At 45.5% G+C, this 23,181-nt stretch overlaps 1 protein-coding gene across 1 annotated transcript in view; it reads right to left on the bottom strand.

The window, feature by feature from the left end:
* Positions 1-23,181, bottom strand: part of PGAP6 (post-GPI attachment to proteins 6) — an 84,453-nt gene that overhangs the window by 27,474 nt on the left and 33,798 nt on the right. The window contains exons 4-7 of the mRNA XM_077449485.1: positions 17,461-17,594; positions 12,998-13,266; positions 8,199-8,509; positions 6,580-6,673 (exon numbers count right to left, since the gene is read on the bottom strand). Of these exons, the coding sequence (XP_077305611.1) occupies positions 6,580-6,673; positions 8,199-8,509; positions 12,998-13,266; positions 17,461-17,594 (808 nt within the window). The remainder of the gene's footprint in view (positions 1-6,579; positions 6,674-8,198; positions 8,510-12,997; positions 13,267-17,460; positions 17,595-23,181) is intronic.

Raw genomic sequence — 23,181 nt, 5'->3', positions numbered from 1 at the left:
GTTCCTAAATGTCTTGTAGGACAATTTCATGGGTCAGATGGTAGACGTGCCAACTAGAAACAAAGTCCTAGACCTACTGATTACCAACAATACAGACCTGATCACGGATGTAGAAATACGGGGCAGTTGAGGAAACAGCAATCACAGGTCAATTAGCTTCAGTATAAATCACACAAATAGAAAACATAAGGGGAATACAAAGACACAACATTTCAAAAGAGCCAACTTCCCTAAACTATGAACCTTATTAGAAGATATTAATTGGGATAAAATCTTAGGAACAAAGAACACGGAGGAGAGCACATTAAATAAGGGCATTAGCCAGTGCATCCGATTCGGCAATACATTTAGAGTGAACAAAAGTCCTGGATGGCTTAACTCCAATGTAAAAATGCATATAAAAGCAAAGGAGGCCTTCAAAAAAAATATAAGGCTGAGGGATCATCATTGGCCCCATAAAGAATGAGGAAGGGAATCTGGTTACAAAGGATGGTGAGATGGCAAAGGTATTGAATTTATTCTTCTCCTCAGTATTCACGAGGGAATCATGGGGCTTCAGTAACCAAAACTGCAGTGTTTTTCCTCATGACACATCACAAGAAGCACTCTCATTGCTAACGGAGGACAGAATTAGGAATAGACTTGAAAAATATAACATTAATAAGTCACTGGGACCAGGTGGCTTGCATCTGAAGGGGCCTTAGGGAACTACTGACTGGAATGGTACCAGCTGATTGGAGAAAAGCCAATGTAGCACCGATATTCAAAAAAGGGCCAAAATACATCCCTGGGAATTGCAGACCAGTTCGCCAAACATCAATAATATGCAAGCTCTTGGAGGGGGATGATAAAGGGTCTATATACAAGATTTTAGTAATGAAAATATCATTAGCAGTAATCAGCACGGATTCATTTAGAATCGTTCTTGCTAAACCAATCTATTAACCTTCTATGAGGAAGTGAGCTGCCACCTAGATAAGAGGTAGGCCCGTAGACATGATGTATCTGGATTTTTCAAAAGCATTTGACACAGTTCCCCATAAACATTTACTGTACAAAGTAAGGTCCGTTGGCATGGACCGAAGGGTGAGTACATGGATTGAAAACTGGCTACAAGGGTAAGTTCAGAGGGTGGTGATAAATGGGGAGTACTTGGAATGGTCAGGGGTGGAAAGTGGGACCAATCCTATTTAATTTGTTCATAAGCGACCTGGAGGATGGGATAAACAGTTCAATCTCTGCATTTACAGACGATGCTAAGCAGGGCAAGAATGTCTCTGCAGGATCTGAACAAATTAATGGGGTGGGCAACTACATGGCAAATGAGATTCAATGTGGAAATATGTCAAATAATGCTTTTGGGTAGCAAAAAATATGAATGTAATCTACTCACTGGGTGGGGGGGTCAGCCTGTCCCTGCTCAGACCAATACGAAGCACACTCAAATTGGTCTGCATGGCTGTTGCCCCAGAAGGAAGCCTCTTCTTCTAAAGACGATGCACATGAAAGCCCACCAAGATAAACTTATTTGGTTCAGATGGTATCAAGCATGTGTGGCGGCAACCAGGTGAGGAGTACAAAGACAAGTGTGTCTTGCCTACAGTCAAGCATGGTGGTGGGAGTGTCATGGTCTGGGGCTGCATGAGTGCTGCCGGCACTGGGGAGCTACAGTTCATTGAGGGAACTATGACCGACAACATGTACTGTGACATACTGAAGCAGAGCATGATCCCCTACCTTCGCAGACTGGGCTGCAGGGCAGTATTCCAACAAAACGACCCCAAACACACCTTCAAGATGAACACTGCCTTGCTAAAGAAGCCGAGGGTAAGGCTGGGTTCACACTGCAGCGATGCGGGAACGCCGCAAATCCACGGTGGGTTCCCGCATCGCATGCCTCCCGGCGGCAGTTCACACTGCCCTATGCAAACTGCTGGGAGTGTCAGTGAAATGTTAATGACACCCCCAGATCAGTTCGCATATCGCAGTGCGATCTGCAAACTCGGACAGGAATCGGATCGCATGGTGTGAACACCCATGCGATCCGATTCTGCTGCGGACCAAAAAAAAAGGGTCCTGTGCGAGTTTGGGGCGGGTGCGAATTCAGCCATACTATCTGTATGGCTGAACTCGCATCGCACAGAGATCGGATGTGATTTGCACTGCAGTGCGGTGCGAATCACATCTGGTTCTCGTAGCCGCAGCAGTGTGAACCCAGCCTAAAGGTGATCGACTGGCCAAGCATGTCTCCAGACCTAAACCCTATTGAGCATCTGTGGGGAATCCTCAAACGGAAGGTGGAGGAGCGCAAGGCCTCTAACATCCACCAGCTCTGCGACGTCATCATGGAGGAGTGGAAGAGGACTCCAGTGGCAACCTGTGAAGCTCTGGTGAACTCCATGCCCAAGAGGGTTAAAGGCAGTGCTGGAAAATAATGGTGGCCAAACAAAATAGACACTTTGGGCCCAATTTGGACATTTTTTCATAGGGGTGTATTGACTGTTGTTGCCCGCGGTTTAGACATTAATGGCTGTGTGTTGAGTTATTTTGAGGGGACAGCAAATTTACACTGTTATACAAGCTGTACACTCACTACTTTACATTGTAGGAAAGTGTCATTTCTTCAGTGTTGTCACATGAAAAAGGTATAAAAAAAAATGTGAGGGGTGTACTCACTTTTGTGAGAATATATAGAGAGATAGAGATAATATATACACACACACACACACACTTATATTACCGTATATACTCGAGTATAAGCCGAGATTTTCAGCCCCTTTTTTTAGGCTGAAAGCTACCCGATCAGCGTGTCGTGCAGACAGACGGCGGCCATTCCACTATTCAAAAGCCGCGCCTCCCTGTCTGTGATAGGCGGAACACTCAATTTCCCAGCAGTCAGTGGTCCGCCTATCACGGACATCCGCTCATCCTCATACTACGGACGAGGATGAGAGGATGTCCGTGATAGGCGGACCACTGACTGCTGGGAAATTGAGTGTTCCGCCTATCACAGACGGAGGCGCGGCTTTTGAACAGTGGAATTGCCGCCGTCTGTCACAGACGAGGAGGAGAGGTGCGGCTTTTGAATGGCATGGCCGCCGTATGTTTTTATAAATGCAGATCGGTGCAAAATGGCACACAGAGGCTGCAGAAGGACACAGGTAGGCTGCGATGGACACAGGTAGGCTGCGATGGACACAGGTAGGCTGCGATGGACACAGGTAGGCTGCGATGGACACAGGTAGGCTGCGATGGACACAGGTAGGCTGCGATGGACACAGGTAGGCTGCGATGGACACAGGGATGGACACAGGGATGGACACAGGGATGTATACAGCTGCAGATGGGCATTGTTGACCCTCTTTTCCACTCTTTTAAGCTGTAACAGTAGCTGCTGCATGTCTCACCCTCGGTTTATACACGAGTCAATAAGTTTTCCCAGTTTTTTTGTGGTAAATTAGGGGCCTCGGCTTATATTCGAGTCGACCTATACTCGAGTATATACAGTATATACATGTGTAGACTTTGCTGCCATGGGCTCTAGCCCCAGATCTTTTGCAGATTGTGGGGGGTGTACTCACTTTTGTGAGATGCTGTGTGTGTGTGTGTGTGTGTGTGTGTGTGTATATATATATACATACATACATATACACACACACACACACACACACACACATATATACACACACACACACATTTATATTTTTTTCAAAAACAAATATGAGGGGTCTTCAAATACTTAAAAAAAAAAAAAAAAAAAAAAAAAAAAAGGGTGGAACCTTTTGAAGGACCCTTGTAAATAGGTATATACTATACATAAAATAATTTAGGTGGATGATTTACAGTTATGGTCAAGGTAACTGGACACTGACAAATTTGGCATCAATGACCTCTGGGCACCAAAGGATTGAAGCCAAGAGGCTGTTGGGAAAGTATCACCCGAAGGAGGGCAACAATTGCAATCCCCATGTATCACTTTACTGGTGAGCTTGAAACATAAGCCTCCATCACAAGTGTCACCTGAGCGAGTCTCCCGGCTCTTCTGGTGAATCGGCACGCACCTGTCAAGCTTCCCACAATATTTCTTTCAGAAAACAATCAATCTGATCTCATATTAAAGTTCTACCCACAGGCAAAATACCTGATAAATATCACTTGACACATAGGAACAGGAGTGACATAATCTGTCCTACCTGTTGGTCTGGTATATTAACTTTTGTTTTGAAGCCACCCGTCACGTTCATACATGTTCAGTAAGGTGCATCATGTGCTACATACTTCTACTGGGACGGACCTGCAATCATCATGACATAACTTCCCTCAAGCCCAAAGGAACTAATGCCTCTGCCATCTTCAGTCTATGCTTAAAGAGGAACTGCAGTCTGCTCAAATAATTTGTAATAACAAAAATCTTTGCCATTCTGAAGCTTCCCTCCAACCACTTTGCATATTATTTTATATATACTGTGATTTTGTACTTGCTAAATATACTGCAGAATTCTCCCTCCACTGAGTCTGACTGCAGCCATTTTAACTGTGGGCAGCTGAAGCTGCTGCCTGTTCACTCCCTAGATTTACACAGAGGCACACCTCCAGCTCTGCAGCTCTCATTGGCCCTCTTATGACTCATCTCTCCCCCCCCCCCCCCCCCCCCATCTCTTTCTAGGCTAATGACCAGACAAGAAACAGGAAGTTGGCTGTATAAGGTATTTACTGGCAGAAAAAAAAAATGGTTTTACTATCCGAAGTTAAAACAAGGGCAAAAGATTTAATAGATGGAAAGATAAAATAAATGACTGCAGTTCCGCTTTAAGTACACAGAAGAAATACACACAAGGGAGCGATTTAACTTGCCAAAGGATTTGTATTTCTGTTCATACTTGTCTAAAATTTACACAGCTCTGCCACACAGCAGAGCCCAGCCTGGCGCTTAATTTTTTTCTGCTGCAGTTTAGTAACACTTACAGGTCATGTCCCTCCCCCAGCCTGTGATTGGATAGTGAAAGCAGACATAAATGAGAATATCATTAACCAATAATAGGGGAACACACAGGGCCTCTTTCTGAAAGCACTTTTTGTTCAGTAAAGGGGCCCTGCACAGGTTTAAATGGTTGGTGATAATCTTCTAACTAATGTGTGAAAAAAAAAAAACAGATATTACAGATATTACTTACTAGAGCAGAAATAGAATTTTGGCAGGTAAAAATTAACAAAATTAATTGAAATTGACATTTTGTTTCTTTCTAGCCCTGAAAAAAAAAAAAAAAAAAAAAAAAAAAAAACAAACCCTCGCAACGTGTTGGAATCTTGTTTTTTTTTTCTAGCAATAAGATCTCTATTATGACCCTTTCCCTACATGTGCCTTCCACGTCTTCTAGCATCCACTTGTTCCTCTTAACATAGTGCTTCATAAAGGCACCTATTCTCAGCCATCTGGTTTTACTGCCCCCCCTGCACACATGTGGATGAGCCCTAACTGTGCTTTCATAACGGACATTTGCTGCCCCCCCGTGGTCAAGATAGGAAAATTGGTTAACTGCAGTACCTAGAAGATACTGGCCACCTACTTGTATGGTGTGCAGATAATATTTTGTAAATATGCTAAATGAGCGCATAAGTGATTATCAAAATATACAACATAAACCAAATGTAAATCAATAAAGTGTAGGTTCAGATAATAAACTCAAGTGAGGATGTCATATTTGACGAAACGCGTCAGTTTCAAGCCGTTTGAACTACTGCAACAGAGGATGTATATTCTTCATTTCTGTAGGTTTTTTGGACCGTTACATAAATTTGTTAAGCTTGTTTTACACGATGTGCAACTGCTTGGTGTGTTTCCATATGTACATCTGTTCTGAGAGAGATGGTGGGTCCAGGTTGGAGTTCAACTACACCAGAGCTGTGGGGATTTGAGATCCAACCTTCAGAGACACCTGGGAGATCCGGTTTTCCTGTTGAATGTCCAACTACCTCTGCCTGTGAGAGTCACTACCGTTAAGGTATTAGGGTCCATAATTTCTGGTAAGCGCAGCCCCATTACTCACATTGGTGGGATTATCACATCGGTGGCTATTATTAATCAAGGATCACCACTTCAAGCACTTCTATGTCTTGTGAAACTGTACGGGTACACCATAGGTGGCCCTCTGTGGACTACCGAGTTATTAACTTTTTTTTGTTTCTTTTAAATATCTTTAAGTTGCCACCACTTGAGTTTATTTGAACCTACACTTATTGATTTACATTTGGTTGAGGTTGTATATTTTGATAATCGCTTATATGCGCATTTAGCACAGCACTTTGTATTGCACAAACTTCATAACCTTATAGTACTAAATAAGAGACAAACACCCTGAAGAGCAACACACCAAGTACACTATAAAAGAAAACAAAGCCTGCATCGGAAGGAGAGATAGTCCCAACATCTCCTTTACCTACCCTTTCAGTTTCACAGAATATATAAAAAGGCGTTCTTAAATTGTAATGGCAGACATGTCACACTAAAAATAAGCATATCCGAGCAGGTGGAGACATGCATCTCTCCTCTAACAATCCCCTAGGGAAGTGAAATGTTACCTGTTGTGCAATGCTCTGTGGTATTCAGTGTAAGTACAGGAGCAGCTGTGCTCAGGCATGCAACCACAGTGACGTTGGAGCTGCTTTTCCCCGTCTGGAACCAAAAAAAGAACAAAGACGTAAACGAGGAGCCCAGGGGTGCTGTCAGCTTCTCTCAACCTCCTTATTGTGGAGGAACATATAAAATCAATTTCAGGTCTCTGAGAAAAATGATCAGACCTACAGCTTATGGCAATTAGCACTATAATGGTCAATGAGGGAAGGTCTCCCTTAACGTTGGTGGTTATTGGAAATCATACTCAGTTACACTCATGGTCGGTGACAGGAAGGCCTACTACAACGGTGGTCGGTGACAGGAAGGCCTACTACAACGGTGGTCAGTGACAGGAAGGCCTACTACAACGGTGGTCAGTGACAGGAAGGCCTACTACAACGGTGGTCAGTGACAGGAAGGCCTACTACAACGGTGGTCAGTGACAGGAAGGCCTACTACAACGGTGGTCAGTGACAGGAAGGCCTACTACAACGGTGGTCAGTGACAGGAAGGCCTACTACAAATGGTGTTCAGTGACAGGAAGGCCTACTACAAATGGTGTTCAGTGACAGGAAGGCCTACTACAAATGGTGTTCAGTGACAGGAAGGCCTACTACAAATGGTGGTCAGTGACAGGAAGGCCTACTACAAATGGTGGTCAGTGACAGGAAGGCCTACTACAAATGGTGGTCAGTGACAGGAAGGCCTACTACAAATGGTGGTCAGTGACAGGAAGGCCTACTACAAATGGTGGTCAGTGACAGGAAGGCCTACTACAAATGGTGGTCAGTGACAGGAAGGCCTACTACAAATTGTGGTCAGTGACAGGAAGGCCTACTACAAATTGTGGTCAGTGACAGGAAGGCCTACTACAAATGGTGGTCAGTGACAGGAAGGCCTACTACAAATGGTGGTCAGTGAAGTCCACCATACTTTGAAGAACAGTTGGTACAATGCTACTTGCATTGGTGGTCTCTTACAGAGAGCTAACATGGTCATTGTGGTCAGTGGTTAATTTTGTGAATAAGAGGAGGAGAAGTTCCACCGCTTCTATGCCGCTGGCTCTGCTAAGTGGCAGTGGTGCCTGATACATTTAGGCAAGAGACCTGCCACTGCTTACTATTCAATAAACCCCTAGCAAATACTGGAGGAACCTTGGTTGAAAAAGGCTGATGTATGCGTTATCAGCACTTTATCAGCTCAGGTCATAGAACATTAAAAGAGAACCTGTAGTGTGGACGAGGTCTCCAAATAAAGGCAACCCGTGGTCAAAGGATTAAGCATCAGTGTTAGCTGTGGGGTGCCTACAGCTGAACTTTTCGACAATGACTTGCTGTGCCTTGCAGAGGCTTTGTGTGTAGGGGGCTACCATCTTGGTAGAGGCAGAGCTCTGCTTCCTCATGTCTGAGCCTGGACAACTGGGGCATGGACAGAAGTCAAACATGGCGCCATGCATTTGTCAAGGTGCCTGCGTTGTATGGCAATTTAAAGTTCATTGAATAATTCCAGGATGAACCATCACGATTATTACTACTCAAAGTTGGCAGCCTACAAATGAATACCTTGGTAAAATATGAACACTCACCCGGTTTAGTTGCAGATTGACCACTAGCATCCCTCCATTGTCCATTTCAGAATCGATACTCAGCATGACCACACTTGGCAGCTGAGCCACCACTGGCACTGAGGGGCCGTTAATGATATGGAACCTCACCGACACCACATCCAGGTCCTCCCGGATCACAGGGTATTTCTTCAGGCAGGAGCTGCTCCCAATAGGCAGGACAGTGGCATTGCTAGGAAGCGGCTGACCATCTTGAAACAAAGTGTTGTTGGATGACAGCGAGTTCAGGAAAGACAGGATTGTCCTGGATCCGATTACTCCTGGTTTACAGACTAGAAAACCAAATGCGAAGCTTTAATTCATAAAGAAAAATACCAGTATAATGAAAAGTATATCTAAACCCAAAACGTTTAAAGCCCAACCCTGCAGATTTGTGCAGATGGATAACAAGCCAAGCTTCATGCAGGAAATAGGCAATTAATAAGCAATTACACCCTGATAAAAAAAAAAGTGCAATTCAGCAACTGATCAGCAGATTGCACATCTAAAATCTGCAGGGCTCGGCGGTCAGCAGTGAGAAACATGCCTGTCTAAGGGAATGCCGTGAATGTGTTTGGTCATAATGCTTGGGAAAAGCAGTAAAGTGGCCGACATCAGCCCTAAAAATTATGCCCACACGTGGCAAAAAGCAGAGAAAGCTAGTAGAGGTTTGTGGTGGGCAGATGAGTAGGGATCAGAGGACCTGGCTGGGCTGTGTGGCAGCAGCCCTGGGAGCACAAAGTTTGCTGCAAAGCAGGTAAACAATCAGCAATAAGTCACTGCTGCAGTGATCTGTTGCTGCAGGGGTAGGCAGGGTAGTAATCTATTGAAAGCTGACCTCAAGCCTTATTTTTTTCCCCCATACTTGTGGTGGGTCCTCTCCTGTGTTCAAAGTGATTATTCTCAAGTCTCTGCAAACTGATATAACCCTTTGAAGTTGAAGCTTGCCTTCATTTCCTGCCAGAACGACTTCAGTCATAATCAATCCCCTCGCCTCCTAATACAGCTTTTTTCCCTGCCTGTCACAGCCAGTAAGTTGCTCTGCCACCATATGGATCCCAAGCATTAAATGAAAGAACACATCCCCTGCATCCCTTTAGATGTGCATGCTCAAGCAACTGATTAGCACTGCTATAATCTTCAGCACCCAGTGAGCAGCAGAGAAAGCTCATAGCCGTTAGTGACAGGCCAAGAGAGGACAGATCAGGAGGAAAGGGGATGGAAAAATGATTTAACTCAGACAGGAACTGATGGTAGGCTCAAGAGAGCAAGTTGCAGCGGCTACGACTGTTCAAAAAGAAGGTAAAGCTGTAACTTTAAAATTTCCCTAGTTTTTAGCCAATCAGCAGGCAGAGGTTTAAACCAAACTGTGCTGATGCTGCAGCAGAAGGGGAGAACCTGGATGACTGCAAACCAGGTAAACAATTTCACTCCGTGTTACCAGCAATAAGTCACTACTGCAGTGATCTGTTGTTGCAGTGTTAGGTAGTAGTTTTCATCTATTTAAAGCCGAACTCCAGACATGTAGGAATGAAATCACTCGCACAATTTCATTCCCGCAGTCAGTGTGAACCTAGGCTCATAGGGTGACTACGCTCTGACCCCCATCGCCAAATTTGCAGTCATGTGTTGTCACCCTTTAAGCGGCTTTTTTTTTTTTTAATACAAACTGCACAGGCATGGGGCTTTAACAAACTAAATGCCACCCGGTAAGCGTTTCCATCTAATTTAATCTTTGCTGGCTCTGGAAGGGCTCTCTGTTTACAACATATTAAGGTTACCATCGAAGCGCCATATATCGTCTTTAGCACACAAACCGTCAATGGCCTGCTGGCCTCAGTGTTTGTGTGTTTACGATGCTGAGAGGTTCTCTGCGGTTTAATATCCTGCCGGGAAGTTAAGTGCTCCAGAACGAGCCGTCACTGTGATTAACGCTTGGCGGTCACAGCAGAGCAGATTGATCGTCGGGGATCACAGACAGCTCCCATAAACTAAGATTATGAATGTGCGGCTGACGCAAGCCCGCCGGGTCACCGGTATTTTATTACCGGATAAAAAAAAAAAAAAAAAAAAAAAACGCAGAGCAAGGCAGCAAAAGACGAATCAAACAGACTGGATAATACTATTCCAGAAACATCACAAGGGAGCAAAGAAGGAGAATACCGCCACCATACACCTTCAAAGAAACCAACCTAAAAAAATTGCCCAGAAAAAAAAAAAAATATCAAGTATTTTAAAGGCTTACTTGTATTTTCTATATATAAATTATTTATAAGGACTTCCAATATATTTGCCTTTAAAAATCGCTAAAAAAAATTTGACAACTCCTAGCACAGCGGCTTCCTCCTTGCATGCCATAGCCATCTCCTCTTCTGTGGGTGGAATTACGGTCTGTGCTGGCCCAGCTCCTCTGCCCCTCCTCCACATAAAACTTTATATGTAGCTCCTGGGGGAGGAGGGTAGGGGAATATTATAGAGCCAAACCTGCAGCCCTTTATGTGTGTGCCCCAGGGGCCCCTCCAGACACTAAACTGTGTTTACCTATAGCTCTGTTATAGTCATCATGATTTCTAGCAGTTTCACATTAATAGATCTCCAGTTTCCAACAACTCCAATAGCATGCCAGTCTCCTGCTACATGTTTGCAGTCTCTGAACATCTCTTGTATTATATTCGCAGTCTCTGACCATCTCCTGTATTATATTCGCAGTCTCTGACCATCTCCTGTATCATGCCGGCAGTCTCTGACCATCTCTCGTATCATGCCGCCAGTCTCTGACCATCTCCCGTATCATGCTGGCAGTCTCTGACCATCTCCTGTATCATGCTGGCAGTCTCTGACCATCTCCCGTATCATGCTGGCAGTCTCTGACCATCTCCCGTATCATGCCGGCAGTCTCTGACCATCTCCTGTATCATGCCGGCAGTCTCCGACCATCTCCTGTATCATGCCGGCAGTCTCCGACCATCTCCTGTATCATGCCGGCAGTCTCTGACCATCTCCTGCATCATGCCCAATATGTATTCATTTTTTTTTTGCACCCCGTGGAACAGCCCTGAAAATTGGTCTGGGCAGGAAGGAGGGAAAAGTACCCGGTATTGAAATGGTTAAACATTTTGCCTGATGTACTGTGATGGGCATTAATAAGGCTGCACTGATGGACATGGATGAGGCTGCACTGATTATCAGTGTAAATGTCCCCTGGCTTTGCTTACCTCAGACTGTAACCGCACCAAGGAAAGGAAATGCCGATTACCGGTATTTGTTTACATGTGATCAGCTGTGATTGGATCACATGGCAAAAGGGCTGTTCCGATTTGTCTTCTACCCTGATCTGTGATCAGCTGAGTCCTAAAGGACACAGCGATCACAGAGTGTGCCTGATGCCCTCCCCGAGGGTGTACAGGGGGAAGGGGTTCTGGCAGAACCTCAATAGACGCCCTCCCAGAACTGGATGACCTCCCTGTAGCCGTCATTCGATTGTGGCTGTAAACCCTTCTATATACCCAGTGAAGTGACCAGCCTCAGGTGGTACACAGAGATGAAACCAAATCCTCCTACATAAGTTGCAACCGGTTTATCTACTGCGACCTTTCCCCTACATCCATTAAAAGTGCAGAATGTACACAGGATCTCTCAGCTCTGAAAAGCGGGGGGTGGAGAGCTGAAGTTACAAGAGAGAACTCTGAGAGCTGATTGGAGTGGGAGGGGAGGGGGAAGGAAAGGGAAAGCTCAGCTTAGGAACAAAGCTGAGGCTGTCAGGCAGCTGAAGGTCCCTCCGCTGTCACCATTTTTCTCTTGGTATGAGGAAAATTCATCAGAAATGACTCATGCTTATAGCAGAGGAACGAGATTGTAGACAAGATGATACTGATGCCACGTACACACGACTGGACTTTCCGGCAGAAAAGGTCCGACGCTCTTCCCGACCGAACGGACTTGCCCACACACGAAAGGACCAAAGTCCGTTCCTTTGAACGTGATGACGTATGACGGGACTAGAAAAGGAAGTTCAATAGCCAGTAGCCAATGGCTTCCCTTGCATATTTTGTCCTTTGGACCAGCATACAGACGAACGTTTTTCCTGATAAAAATTTATTCTGTCACGACAGATTTGAAACATGTTCTATTTCTAGGTCCGTCTGAATTTTTGAAGGAAAAAAAGTCAGGTGAAGCCCACACACGATCGTAATATCCGACGGAATGATTTCGTCTGACCTTTTCTGCCCGAAAGTCCGGTCGTGTGTACGCGGCATTAGTGATCTTGATTGAGACACGTACACACTATAGAGGGATGTGTGTTGTCCATATTTCAGGTTTGAAGTTTGCTACCACTTTAACCCTTTTGCTGCCAGGGCCTGTGCTCCATTTTGCACACTCAGGTGGCCAGACCATTTTTGCAACTTTTCCTTTGTTTTTTTATTTTTTCCCTTATAGCCCCCCCCCCCCCCCCCCCCCAACCATATATTTTCTGAAAGCACATGACAAGTAGAATAAAAAGAAGGTGCTACTGATTTTTTAGACCCCGTGCTATTTGTGCAAATGTTTGTCAAACCAATATATCTGCAAAAAATACACTAAAACCATGGTGAGATATCAGATGTCTAAACAGACCCCCGCATCTCTTTTTTTGAGACAGAGAAGGGGACTGAAGATGGCGGAGATTCTCTGTAGCACAGGCTGGATTTTCACATTAGGGACCTGGCAGTGAAAGTGTTAAGACTTTTTAAACAGATTCATATTTCCATTACTTGATTTTCTACATTTTTTTTTTTGATTACCTGAAATGTTGTAAAGAAGCTGGAAGGACACGTTGGCTTTCAGCCCCTGGGGCATCGCCACCATGACGTTCAGCCACTTCTCCCAGGGCGGGGATGGAAGCAGTAGGCCACACTCCGAGCTCCCGCTGCAGTTCACCTGCTGGGGGGAGGCGTCCGGCTGGGTGATCGACCCGATCGTGACTTTCAGCGGGCACCCGCTCTGACTCACGTTGGAGGTGCATTTCAGCAGCTGTAGCTGTAGCTCTTGGGTGTATTCCGGGACATAAAGCCTGTGAACAGATAAGTTAAATACCACCATTAATGAGGAGTTTACTGACCTACTTCTCACCGAGCACACCTCCAGCCTTCCCATCAGTCTCGTACAGTTGTACCGACTTCTCTCCTGTATTGTACTCCAATTTCACTGCACACTGAGCTGTCAGATAAAGCCCTCATTTCCTGGCTGGACGACATCCAGCATGATCTAGCTCTTTCCTCCCTAGGATGACTGGCTCGCTCTTTTCATTCATTGCATTTCAGTTCTTTTTCGATCATGGAGGCTCAGCATCATATGTCAGCGTTACCCAAGGTGACCTGCATGCAAATACACCCTGCCTAGGAATGCCCATTCCTCCAGACTGGTATACACCCATCAAGGCATTCTGATATCTGCATAACCTCCTTATTGCTTGCCTTAGGGCTCTTTAGAGGAGTAATGAGGCAGGGAGCTGCGAGGTTTTTAGGAAGCTGGCTCCTGCCACCAGCCATGATCTGGCTGCATTATAGAGAAAGCACAGGGACCTAGTAATTATGTAATTGGATATAATATAAAAGGTATGCAGTGTAAATAGAAAAAAAAAAAAAAAAAAAAAAAAAGTATTTAAAGGGGTTGTAAACCCTTGCGTTTTTTCACCTTAATGCATTAAGGTAATAAATCTTCTGTAGTGCTGCAGCCCCCACTTTTAATTACCTGAAAGCTGCCATCTACCAGCTGGGAATGAGCACACCAGCTTTAGCTGGCATCTCATGTCCTGATTGGATAGATTGATAGCAGCGCAGCCATTGGCTCCTGCAGCTGTCAATCAAAGCCAATGACGCTACGCCGGGGCAGAGTCCTGCATTCTGTGTGAATGGACACAGGAGGACTTGGGAGTGTCCACCTTAGGAGAGGGCTTCTCCAACATGGACACTCAATGTGGGGAGGAGCTACCATTGCCGCTGAGGGACCCCAGAAGAGGAGGATGGGGCAACCCTGTGAATGAACTGCACAATGGAGGTATGCATGTCATGTTTTTTTTTAATAAAGGGAGGGTTTACAGCCCCTTTAAACATTTCATTACCATGTTGATGGGGGGAGGGGGGGGGGGGGGGGGTAACAAGAAGTCAAAGAAAAAACAGCTTAGACAGCTTAAAAACAGCTGGTACCTGAAATCCCATAAACTATTTTAGGTGCCTTTCCTGCAGCAAACTGATAACATGCCAGCCCAGGCCAAGTCACTGAACTGGACAGTCTCGGCCCAAGCCAAGTCACTGAACTGGAGCTCAAGGTTTGTTCTTTAAAAAATAAAAAAGGTGAAACTTTTCTGAACAGTGTTGCTGTATATTATGACGGGTCAGGAATGCATCCATGCACACATTAAAGTTACATAAAGGTCTGCTTTAATGTAAAGACAGCAACCATCATTCACACCATAACCTCTCCAAAAACAGCCATGCCTTCCCTTTACCGCTGTAATGTTGTCTTGATTCTCAGCCATTTGTATTAATCTACAGCATATGCCATACACATATGAGGTTTCATCAAGGTGTCTCCCAGCTGGCAAGAGGTCAGACACTGCTGGTCTAACGAGACGTGATCTGTCTGTAAACCGAGCCACTCTCTGACTGATGACCTATTAACATCTAGCTGTCAATATTCATTTACATCCCTCTAATAGGAAGTATTGATCTCTATGTTGGTGTATGCAGAGAATAGTTGATTAAATCTGAACTCAGAGCACAAACACTTTAAATGAAATACATTCCTTAACAGCCACAAAGGATGCAAATTCACTTTCTGTGCACCCAATGTCCTTGCAAACCCAGATAATAGTTTGTAAACGTAGCAGTGACATCATCATTGTGTTGTACCTAAGCTTATGCAGATCTGTGGGAGGGACACTGTGCGGCCACACGTGGAGGGGAGAGGGACACTGTGCGGCCACACGTGGAGGGGAGAGGGACACTGTGCGGCCACACGTGGAGGGGAGAGGGACACTGTGCGGCCACACGTGGAGGGGAGAGGGACACTGTGCGGCCACACGTGGAGGGGAGAGGGACAGTGTGTGGCCACACGTGGAGGGGAGAGGGACAGTGTGTGGCCACACGTGGAGGGGAGATGGTTAATCAACATGAGGTCTCATGCCTGTCTTCTTTGTTATCCTTAGAGATTCTGGTGGGATGTATAATATGCTAATGGTACACACAATTCTTGATAAGGATGGTTTAAATTTCCTCATGTCTTATCTTTGTAATAAAATATTCAATTTTAACTGTCTTCATACTTTTTCTATCTGAAACACCTTAAAAGTCCTGGGGTTTGTTAACACCCCACCCCCCCAACTTCTTGTTTTGGAAAAAATTGTGATATGGTGTTCAATCTCATATCTCTGCCTTACTTTCCACGTGGAGGGGAGAGAGTCACTGTACGGCCACACGTGGAGGGGAGAGAGTCACTGTACGGCCACACGTGGAGGGGAGAGAGTCACTGTACGGCCACACGTGGAGGGGGGGAGAGAGTCACTGTACGGCCACACGTGGAGGGGGGGAGAGAGTCACTGTACGGCCACACGTGGAGGGGGGGAGAGAGTCACTGTACGGCCACACGTGGAGGGGGGGAGAGAGTCACTGTACGGCCACACGTGGAGGGGGGGAGAGAGTCACTGTACGGCCACACGTGGAGGGGGGAGAGAGTCACTGTACGGCCACACGTGGAGGGGGGAGAGAGTCACTGTACAGCCACACGTGGAGGGGAGAGAGTCACTGTACAGCCACACGTGGAGGGGAGAGAGTCACTGTACAGCCACACGTGGAGGGGAGAGAGTCACTGTACAGCCACACGTGGAGGGGAGAGAGTCACTGTACAGCCACACGTGGAGGGGAGAGAGTCACTGTACAGCCACACGTGGAGGGGAGAGAGTCACTGTACGGCCACACGTGGAGGGGAGAGAGTCACTGTACGGCCACATGTGGAGGGGAGAGAGTCATTGTACAGCCACACGTGGAGGGGAGAGAGTCACTGTACAGCCACACGTGGAGGGGAGAGGGACAGTGTGTGGCCACACGTGGAGGGGAGATGGTTAATCAACATGAGGTCTCATGCCTGTCTTCTTTGTTATCCTTAGAGATTCTGGTGGGATGTATAATATGCTAATGGTACACACAATTCTTGATAAGGATGGTTTAATTTCCTCATGTCTTATCTTTGTAAGAAAATATTCAATTTTAACTGTCTTCATACTTTTTCTATCTGAAACACCTTAAAAGTCCTGGGGTTTGTTAACACCCCACCCTCCCAACTTCTTGTTTTGGAAAAAATTGTGATATGGTGTTCAATCTCATATCTCTGCCTTACTTTCCACGTGGAGGGGAGAGAGTCACTGTACAGCCACACGTGGAGGGGAGAGAGTCATTGTACAGCCACACGTGGAGGGGAGAGAGTCACTGTACGGCCACACGTGGAGGGGAGAGAGTCACTGTACGGCCACACGTGGAGGGGAGAGAGTCACTGTACGGCCACACGTGGAGGGGAGAGTGTCACTGTACGGCCACACGTGGAGGGGAGAGTGTCACTGTACGGCCACACGTGGAGGGGAGAGTGTCACTGTACGGCCACACGTGGAGGGGAGAGTGTCACTGTACGGCCACACGTGGAGGGGAGAGAGTCACTGTACGGACACACGTGGAGGGGAGAGAGTCACTGTACGGCCACACGTGGAGGGGAGAGAGTCACTGTACGGCCACACGTGGAGGGGAGAGAGAGTCATTGTACGGCCACACGTGGAGGGGAGAGAGTCACTGTACAGCCACACGTGGAGGGGAGAGAGTCACTGTACAGCCACACGTGGAGGGGAGAGAGTCACTGTACAGCCACACGTGGAGGGGAGAGAGTCACTGTACAGCCACACGTGGAGGGGAGAGAGTCACTGTACGGCCACACGTGGAGGGGAGAGAGTCACTGTACAGCCACACGTGGAGGGGAGAGAGTCACTGTACGGCCACACGTGGAGGGGAGAGAGTCACTGTACAGCCACACGTGGAGGGGAGAGAGTCACTGTACAGCCACACGTGGAGGGGAGAGAGTCACTGTACAGCCACACGTGGAGGGGAGAGAGTCACTGTACAGCCACACGTGGAGGGGAGAGAGTCATTGTACGGCCACACGTGGAGGGGAGAGAGTCATTGTACGGCCACACAGCTTATAGCAATAGTAAAAAGGTAATTACTTGAAGCTAGATGAGGTTCTTGTAGGGTCCAGGACTTGCTGCGTGGGAATATCAGCATTTAAAATTGGCACGTCGACTTCCCGGAGGACGAACAACTCAGCTTGGAAGATGTAGGTACAGGATTTCGTGAGGCCCTGCAAGGAAACATACATAATCATTTTAACTCTGGAGAGTACACCTTAGCCAGTGCCTCATACAAAGACAAAACCTCTTTTGGCAACTTAAAGGGTCCTCAAACATGTAAAAATATTCCACATCCAGGTAAAAAAAAAAGCAAATGAGTTTTTTCAATTGGTTTCATAGAGGTGGTAGTACAACACACAGTAGCTCCTGTTTATTTTCGAGCCAAGCTAGGAGTATTTGAGAAAGATCTAGGTGTGGAAGAGATCTCACCAATAGAGTCCTCAAAAGGTAAGAAGAAATTATTGGGTGGTTTGGCCACCCAGCATTTACCAAACACTGAAATATAAGTTGTGTTTGGACTGGCCTTTTAAAAATAAAAAAACATTTTCCCCGTTGTCCACATCCTCCATTACTTTTGGATTCCACTGTTGGCCACTATCTCCAAACAGAGGGAACTTGGCATGAACCCCCAGAGCCAGCATTAAACAGGTCCCACACATTGTTAGCCCCCCCAGGAACAACCCTATGCTCCATGGAGCTCTTGAACATCTGAGCCCCTGCATGCAATGTTTGACATTCGTTTCAAGTCAGTGCTCCACCCCAACATCCCACAATCCATGGCAGCCACCTGCATTGGATTATTGGCTGTTATGGACTGTTGCTCCTTCAAGACTTTTGACACTTGTTTTCAACTTTCAAGGGAATCTAAACCCAAGAACAAAAAAAGTGTAATACATTGCAACCCACCAGTCCTTGGTGGCTGCATTAGATTTATTTTTAAGGCTTTTTCAATCCAGTAAGCTTGCCATTAACACACTTTCTGTCCTAGTGTGCACAGTACTGTACCTATGTCACTCTAGGACAAGAATACAAAACACCTCCCCTCATCTCCATACCATGCGGGTAAGTGTTCTGTTGTCCACAGAAGGCAACAGGGCTGTGCTGATAACACTGCTTGAGAAAAGACTGCAGTGTGCACAGGACAGCACTAGATTTACTGCCAGGATCAACAGTTTTTTTTTTTTTTTGCACTCATTGAACAGTTATAACAAAAAACACTTTGAATGGTAGATTTCACATATTAAAAAAAAAAAAAAAAAAAGGGAGCACATAGGAAAAGATCATTGCAATTGCTTATATACGGTAAAAGTAAATTGAACAAAACACATAAAGCACTTCCTCAGAGTAGACTTGTACAGTGGAATCACATCCTTCAGATATGCCTCCTCAGATCGGGGAAGAGCACACAAGAGGGCAGACACATCTAGTGAATTACCAAAGCTTTATTGTAAAAAAATAAAATAAAAAAAAACGGATCACCACAAAAATAAATGTATACACAAAATCTCAATCCAGTGTGGGAATAGCATAGCCAACCACACCAAAACACTGTGCTGGCAAGCTGACATTTTAGGGGATGCACCCCCTTCTTCAGTTCTCCTGAAGGGGGTGTATCGCCCGAAAACACGTCCCCCGGCAAGCGCAGTGTTTTGGTGTGGTTGGCTATGCTATTCCCACACTGGTTTGAGATTTAGTGTACACATTACAGCATGTATACATTTGGCTGTATGTTTTATACAATAAATCTTCGGTAATGCACTAGGCGTGTGCGCCCTCTTGTATGCTCTTTTACACAAGCCTATAAGCGGTCACTTATAGGCTTTAGGCTCGATTCACACCTATGCTTTTTTTAGCGCTTTTTGCAGATTTGCGTTACAGAACGTGTTCCATAGGAAACCATATTAAATGGTCTGTATTGCAAACCTGCAAAAAGCACTAAAAAGGCATAGGTGTGTGAATCAAGCCCAACTCCCCGGTATCGCAACTTTTTTTGTTTACAAAGTTTTTTTTTTTTTTTTTATGGAGAAGGTCATAGTACAGGCTTTTAAAGTGGTTCTGCGCCTAAAAAAAAAAAAATATTAAAAGCCAGCAGCTACTAATATTGCAGCTGCTGACTTAATAAAATCACACTTACCTGTCCCAGGGTCCAGTGATGTCGGTGGCAGATGACGAGCGATCGCTCGCCTCGCTGCTGGCACTGTCGCCATCCTCTGTCAGGGAATCGGGAAGTGAAGCATGGAGGCTTCACTGCCCGGTTCCCTACTGCGCATGCGTGTCTCTTCAGATCCCCCGCTGTGTCCTGGGAACTGTGTGTTTCGCAGAACACACCGCGGGGGAGGGGGCGGTTGGGGCGTCTGCCCGGAAGTGGGTGCAGATACCTGGATTATCCAGGTAACTGCACCCCCCTCCCCCCTGAAAGGTGCTGATTGTGGCACCGGAGGGGGGGAGGGATAAGATTAGAGGAACTTCCCCTTTAGGGTGAAGAACCGCTTTAACAATATTGGATGTACAAGTGAGAGAGTCATTTAGATTATACATTATATCTGAGTAGACATATCATATAAGAAAATACATATATACACATACAGATCTGTAGATGTGCTTAAGTAGAATAACAGTAGTGGACATTACACCAGCAGTGAGGTTTCCCATAAAGTACATTTTTTTTGTATATATGGTATATATGCATGGTGTCATATAATGTGATGCATTCTTTCTGATAATTTGATGTTTGTCATACGATTAAGAACCTGAGGCCATGGTACGTTGGATGAACGCCAGTTGAAGGCGATGTTCCAGTGGCTAGAGCTAAATAGAGTATGGATTAGTCTAGAACTGGGGTATCTCAACTTCTTTTTGCTAACTCACCGGTTTGTCTTCACGAGCAAAGACCCAGAACTTATAGGTAAACTCAAAATGACTTGGAACTTGCAAATGAAGGTGAACAAACTGGGTAGGGTCACATGGGTCAATGACAGGTCCAGTTTTATATTACCATTTTGGTGCTGCTGCTAATGAAACTGACCTTTGTATTCTGTTTTACAGTTGGTTTATCGTCTAATTATTAGCCCTGAGCAACAACCTGTATAATCCTCCCGCCTCTATTGCACATGCTGCTTACTACATTATCAAAAGCAGCATTTATTTTTTTAAATTAACATAACAAGCATGTTATACTCAGTTGCTCTGGGCATTGCACTGAGTGGCCCCAAACCTCCTCTTCTGGGGTCCCCCAATGGTGTTCTCGGCTTCTCATCTTCTGTGTGTGCCCCCCATAACGAGAGAGCACTTGTGTGTGCTCACTCCCGAGCCAGGCTCTGTGTGGACTGAAAGTGAACTTGAATGGCATTTCTTCCAGTGTGATCGCAAGCACAGATCTTGTCGGTAGCTGGTTTGGCAGCAGTCAAGGAAGTATGGGATTAAATCCTGCTGTACTAGAATTTCTAATAAAAATCCATTCACATGTTCCTTTTGTGGTAGATAATGTAATGAGATCTATGGCTTTGCAGCTCACTCCAGACGAGGAATCTTTGCACAGCACTACAGATTAAGTGCAAAGCACACTGACATTGTTTAATATCGTTAAATAAATGGAGAGCACCAAGTTTCATTATTTATTTCAGGTACTTATATAGCGCAGTCAATTTACGCAGCGCTTTACATATACATTGTACATTCACATCAGTCCCTACCCTCAAGGAGCTTACAATCTAAGGTTCCTAACTCGCATTCATACATACTAGAGACAATTTTAGACAGAAGCCAATTAACCTACCAGCATGTTTTTGGAGTGTGGGAGGAAACCCGAGTACCCGGAGGAAACCCACACAGGCACAGGGAGAACATGCAAACTCTAGGCAGGTAGTGTCATGGTTGGGATTCGAACCAGTGACCCTTCTTACTGCTAGATGAGAGTGCCACCCACTACACCACTACACCACTGTGCATGGAACTTTAAGGAACTCAGAACTTCATAAAACGCAAAAGCATTCCACATCCACAAAGTATTAACTTGCATTTTTTTGCATTAAAACGGCAGTACAAAACATCTGTGAAGGTTCTAATTTATCCAGGCCATGGTGCATCTAGGAGTATCTAGGAGTAGTTGGTCACATTCAGCTGGACTTGCTCTGTAATGTTGAAGATGTTTTGTATCTTATCCAAGCTATTTCTTCAGGTTTTAATGAGTTTCAAGAAAATATCCCAATATTTATATTCACACAGGTAGCACCGATATCTTAATTCAATCGCCATCAAAATGGAAGATGGCCGCTGTCCCAGACCAGGGTGTGAGGTGTTAAAGCTGTGGCACCAGCCTGTTCTAGTTACACAATTCCATCCTTGGTGTCAGGTAAGTGTCATCTGTGTTAATCACTTGATTTACATGAGGTGTTAGAGGATAGTGAGGGCCACATTTTGGACACCGAGGACAACTTGTTCACAAGAAGTGCCAAAGAGGTCATCTTCATCAAATTAGAACAACCATGCCTGAAGAAGGGTGAACGCCTTTGACACCCTCAGTCTTCCACATATGTCAGTTTAACATCTCTACTCTGGGGATTTGATAACAATTTACACCTTCAGCCATGTAAACCGAGAGATTACCACAAAGGATGGGACTTTGCAACTAGAACATGGTGGTTTCACAGATTTCATACTTGCCTTGGACAAGAACATCGGCCTTTCCATGAGGATTACAGTGCTGGTGTTACCTGACAGCATGTAGGCATGCTGGAATGTATTGGCACTAGTGAGTTAGAGGCTTGCCCAGACTGGGGAAAGAGTTAACTGCTACAAACTCAGTTGCTGGGCTTTTTGGTCCTAGCCTGCCCATCTTCGCTATTATTAAAAAAATAAATAAATAAAATAAAAAAGCAAGAAGAAGAGGGAAGGCTGAGGTCCTGTGGCCGTTTGGGTTTTGCTTGTGTTTCGTCTCAAAGAATCAGTTATTTCTGCTCGTGACACCAGGACTTTTGGAGACATCCAAACAATGGACAATGCCACAATGGACTCTCGCCTCACTGTAGTGTGCCTGGGCAGCCACACTAGTATAGCTCTGGTTAGAGGAAGGACATTGCTCATATTGAACGGTTATGCCTTACTTGTTCAGTAAAGTTATATTAACTGCTCTATGCCTATTTAAAAGGGTGCATGCTAGAATTGGCGTATCTAAAGAATCAGGGTATGTAAAGCGGGTAGGACGCAAAATTGCTACAGAAGGGTTAACTTGGCAAGACAAAGGAAGAGAAGTATAGTTGCTATGAGTAACCAAATGAAGCTACAAGCAACCAATGGTTAAGCGTGGTACCTCGTAGGGTGAAAGGTCCTCTGGTAGCGAGGGGGCCAATGGCTGTCTCTGTCCCTAGCTGTATCCCTATCAAAAATAAAATGGATCTGAACTTGCCTTACGGAGATATATGGCCTCATCAGGAAGTATGAGAACTAAAGTGCACACATGAGGTCCGCGTTGGGGGTGCATGGCGGGACCCCCATTCTGTTACTGGAAGTAAGGTAACATAGGTACACTTGACTGGTGGAGTGGGTTCAGGTTTACCACATCCCTCCTCATGCAACCTACATTAACTTACAGTGTGTGGTGACATGGGACAGCACTTTTCAGAGGAACTCTATTTTATTGCTGAACACAGTGGAGGCTCATCAGTCAGGAAACTGCATTATTGTTGGATTTTTCACATGGCTGCAGTCTCCACCTGGTCCCAGGAATTGTTGAGGTTCCCTAGCATGTAGGGTGACATA

The sequence above is a fragment of the Lithobates pipiens genome, unplaced genomic scaffold (genome assembly GCF_037356315.1).
Source record: "Lithobates pipiens isolate NorthernLeopardFrog02 unplaced genomic scaffold, aLitPip1_a1.2 Scaffold_22, whole genome shotgun sequence".
NCBI lineage: Eukaryota > Metazoa > Chordata > Amphibia > Anura > Ranidae > Lithobates > Lithobates pipiens.
This window is presented reverse-complemented; position numbering and strand designations above follow the sequence as displayed.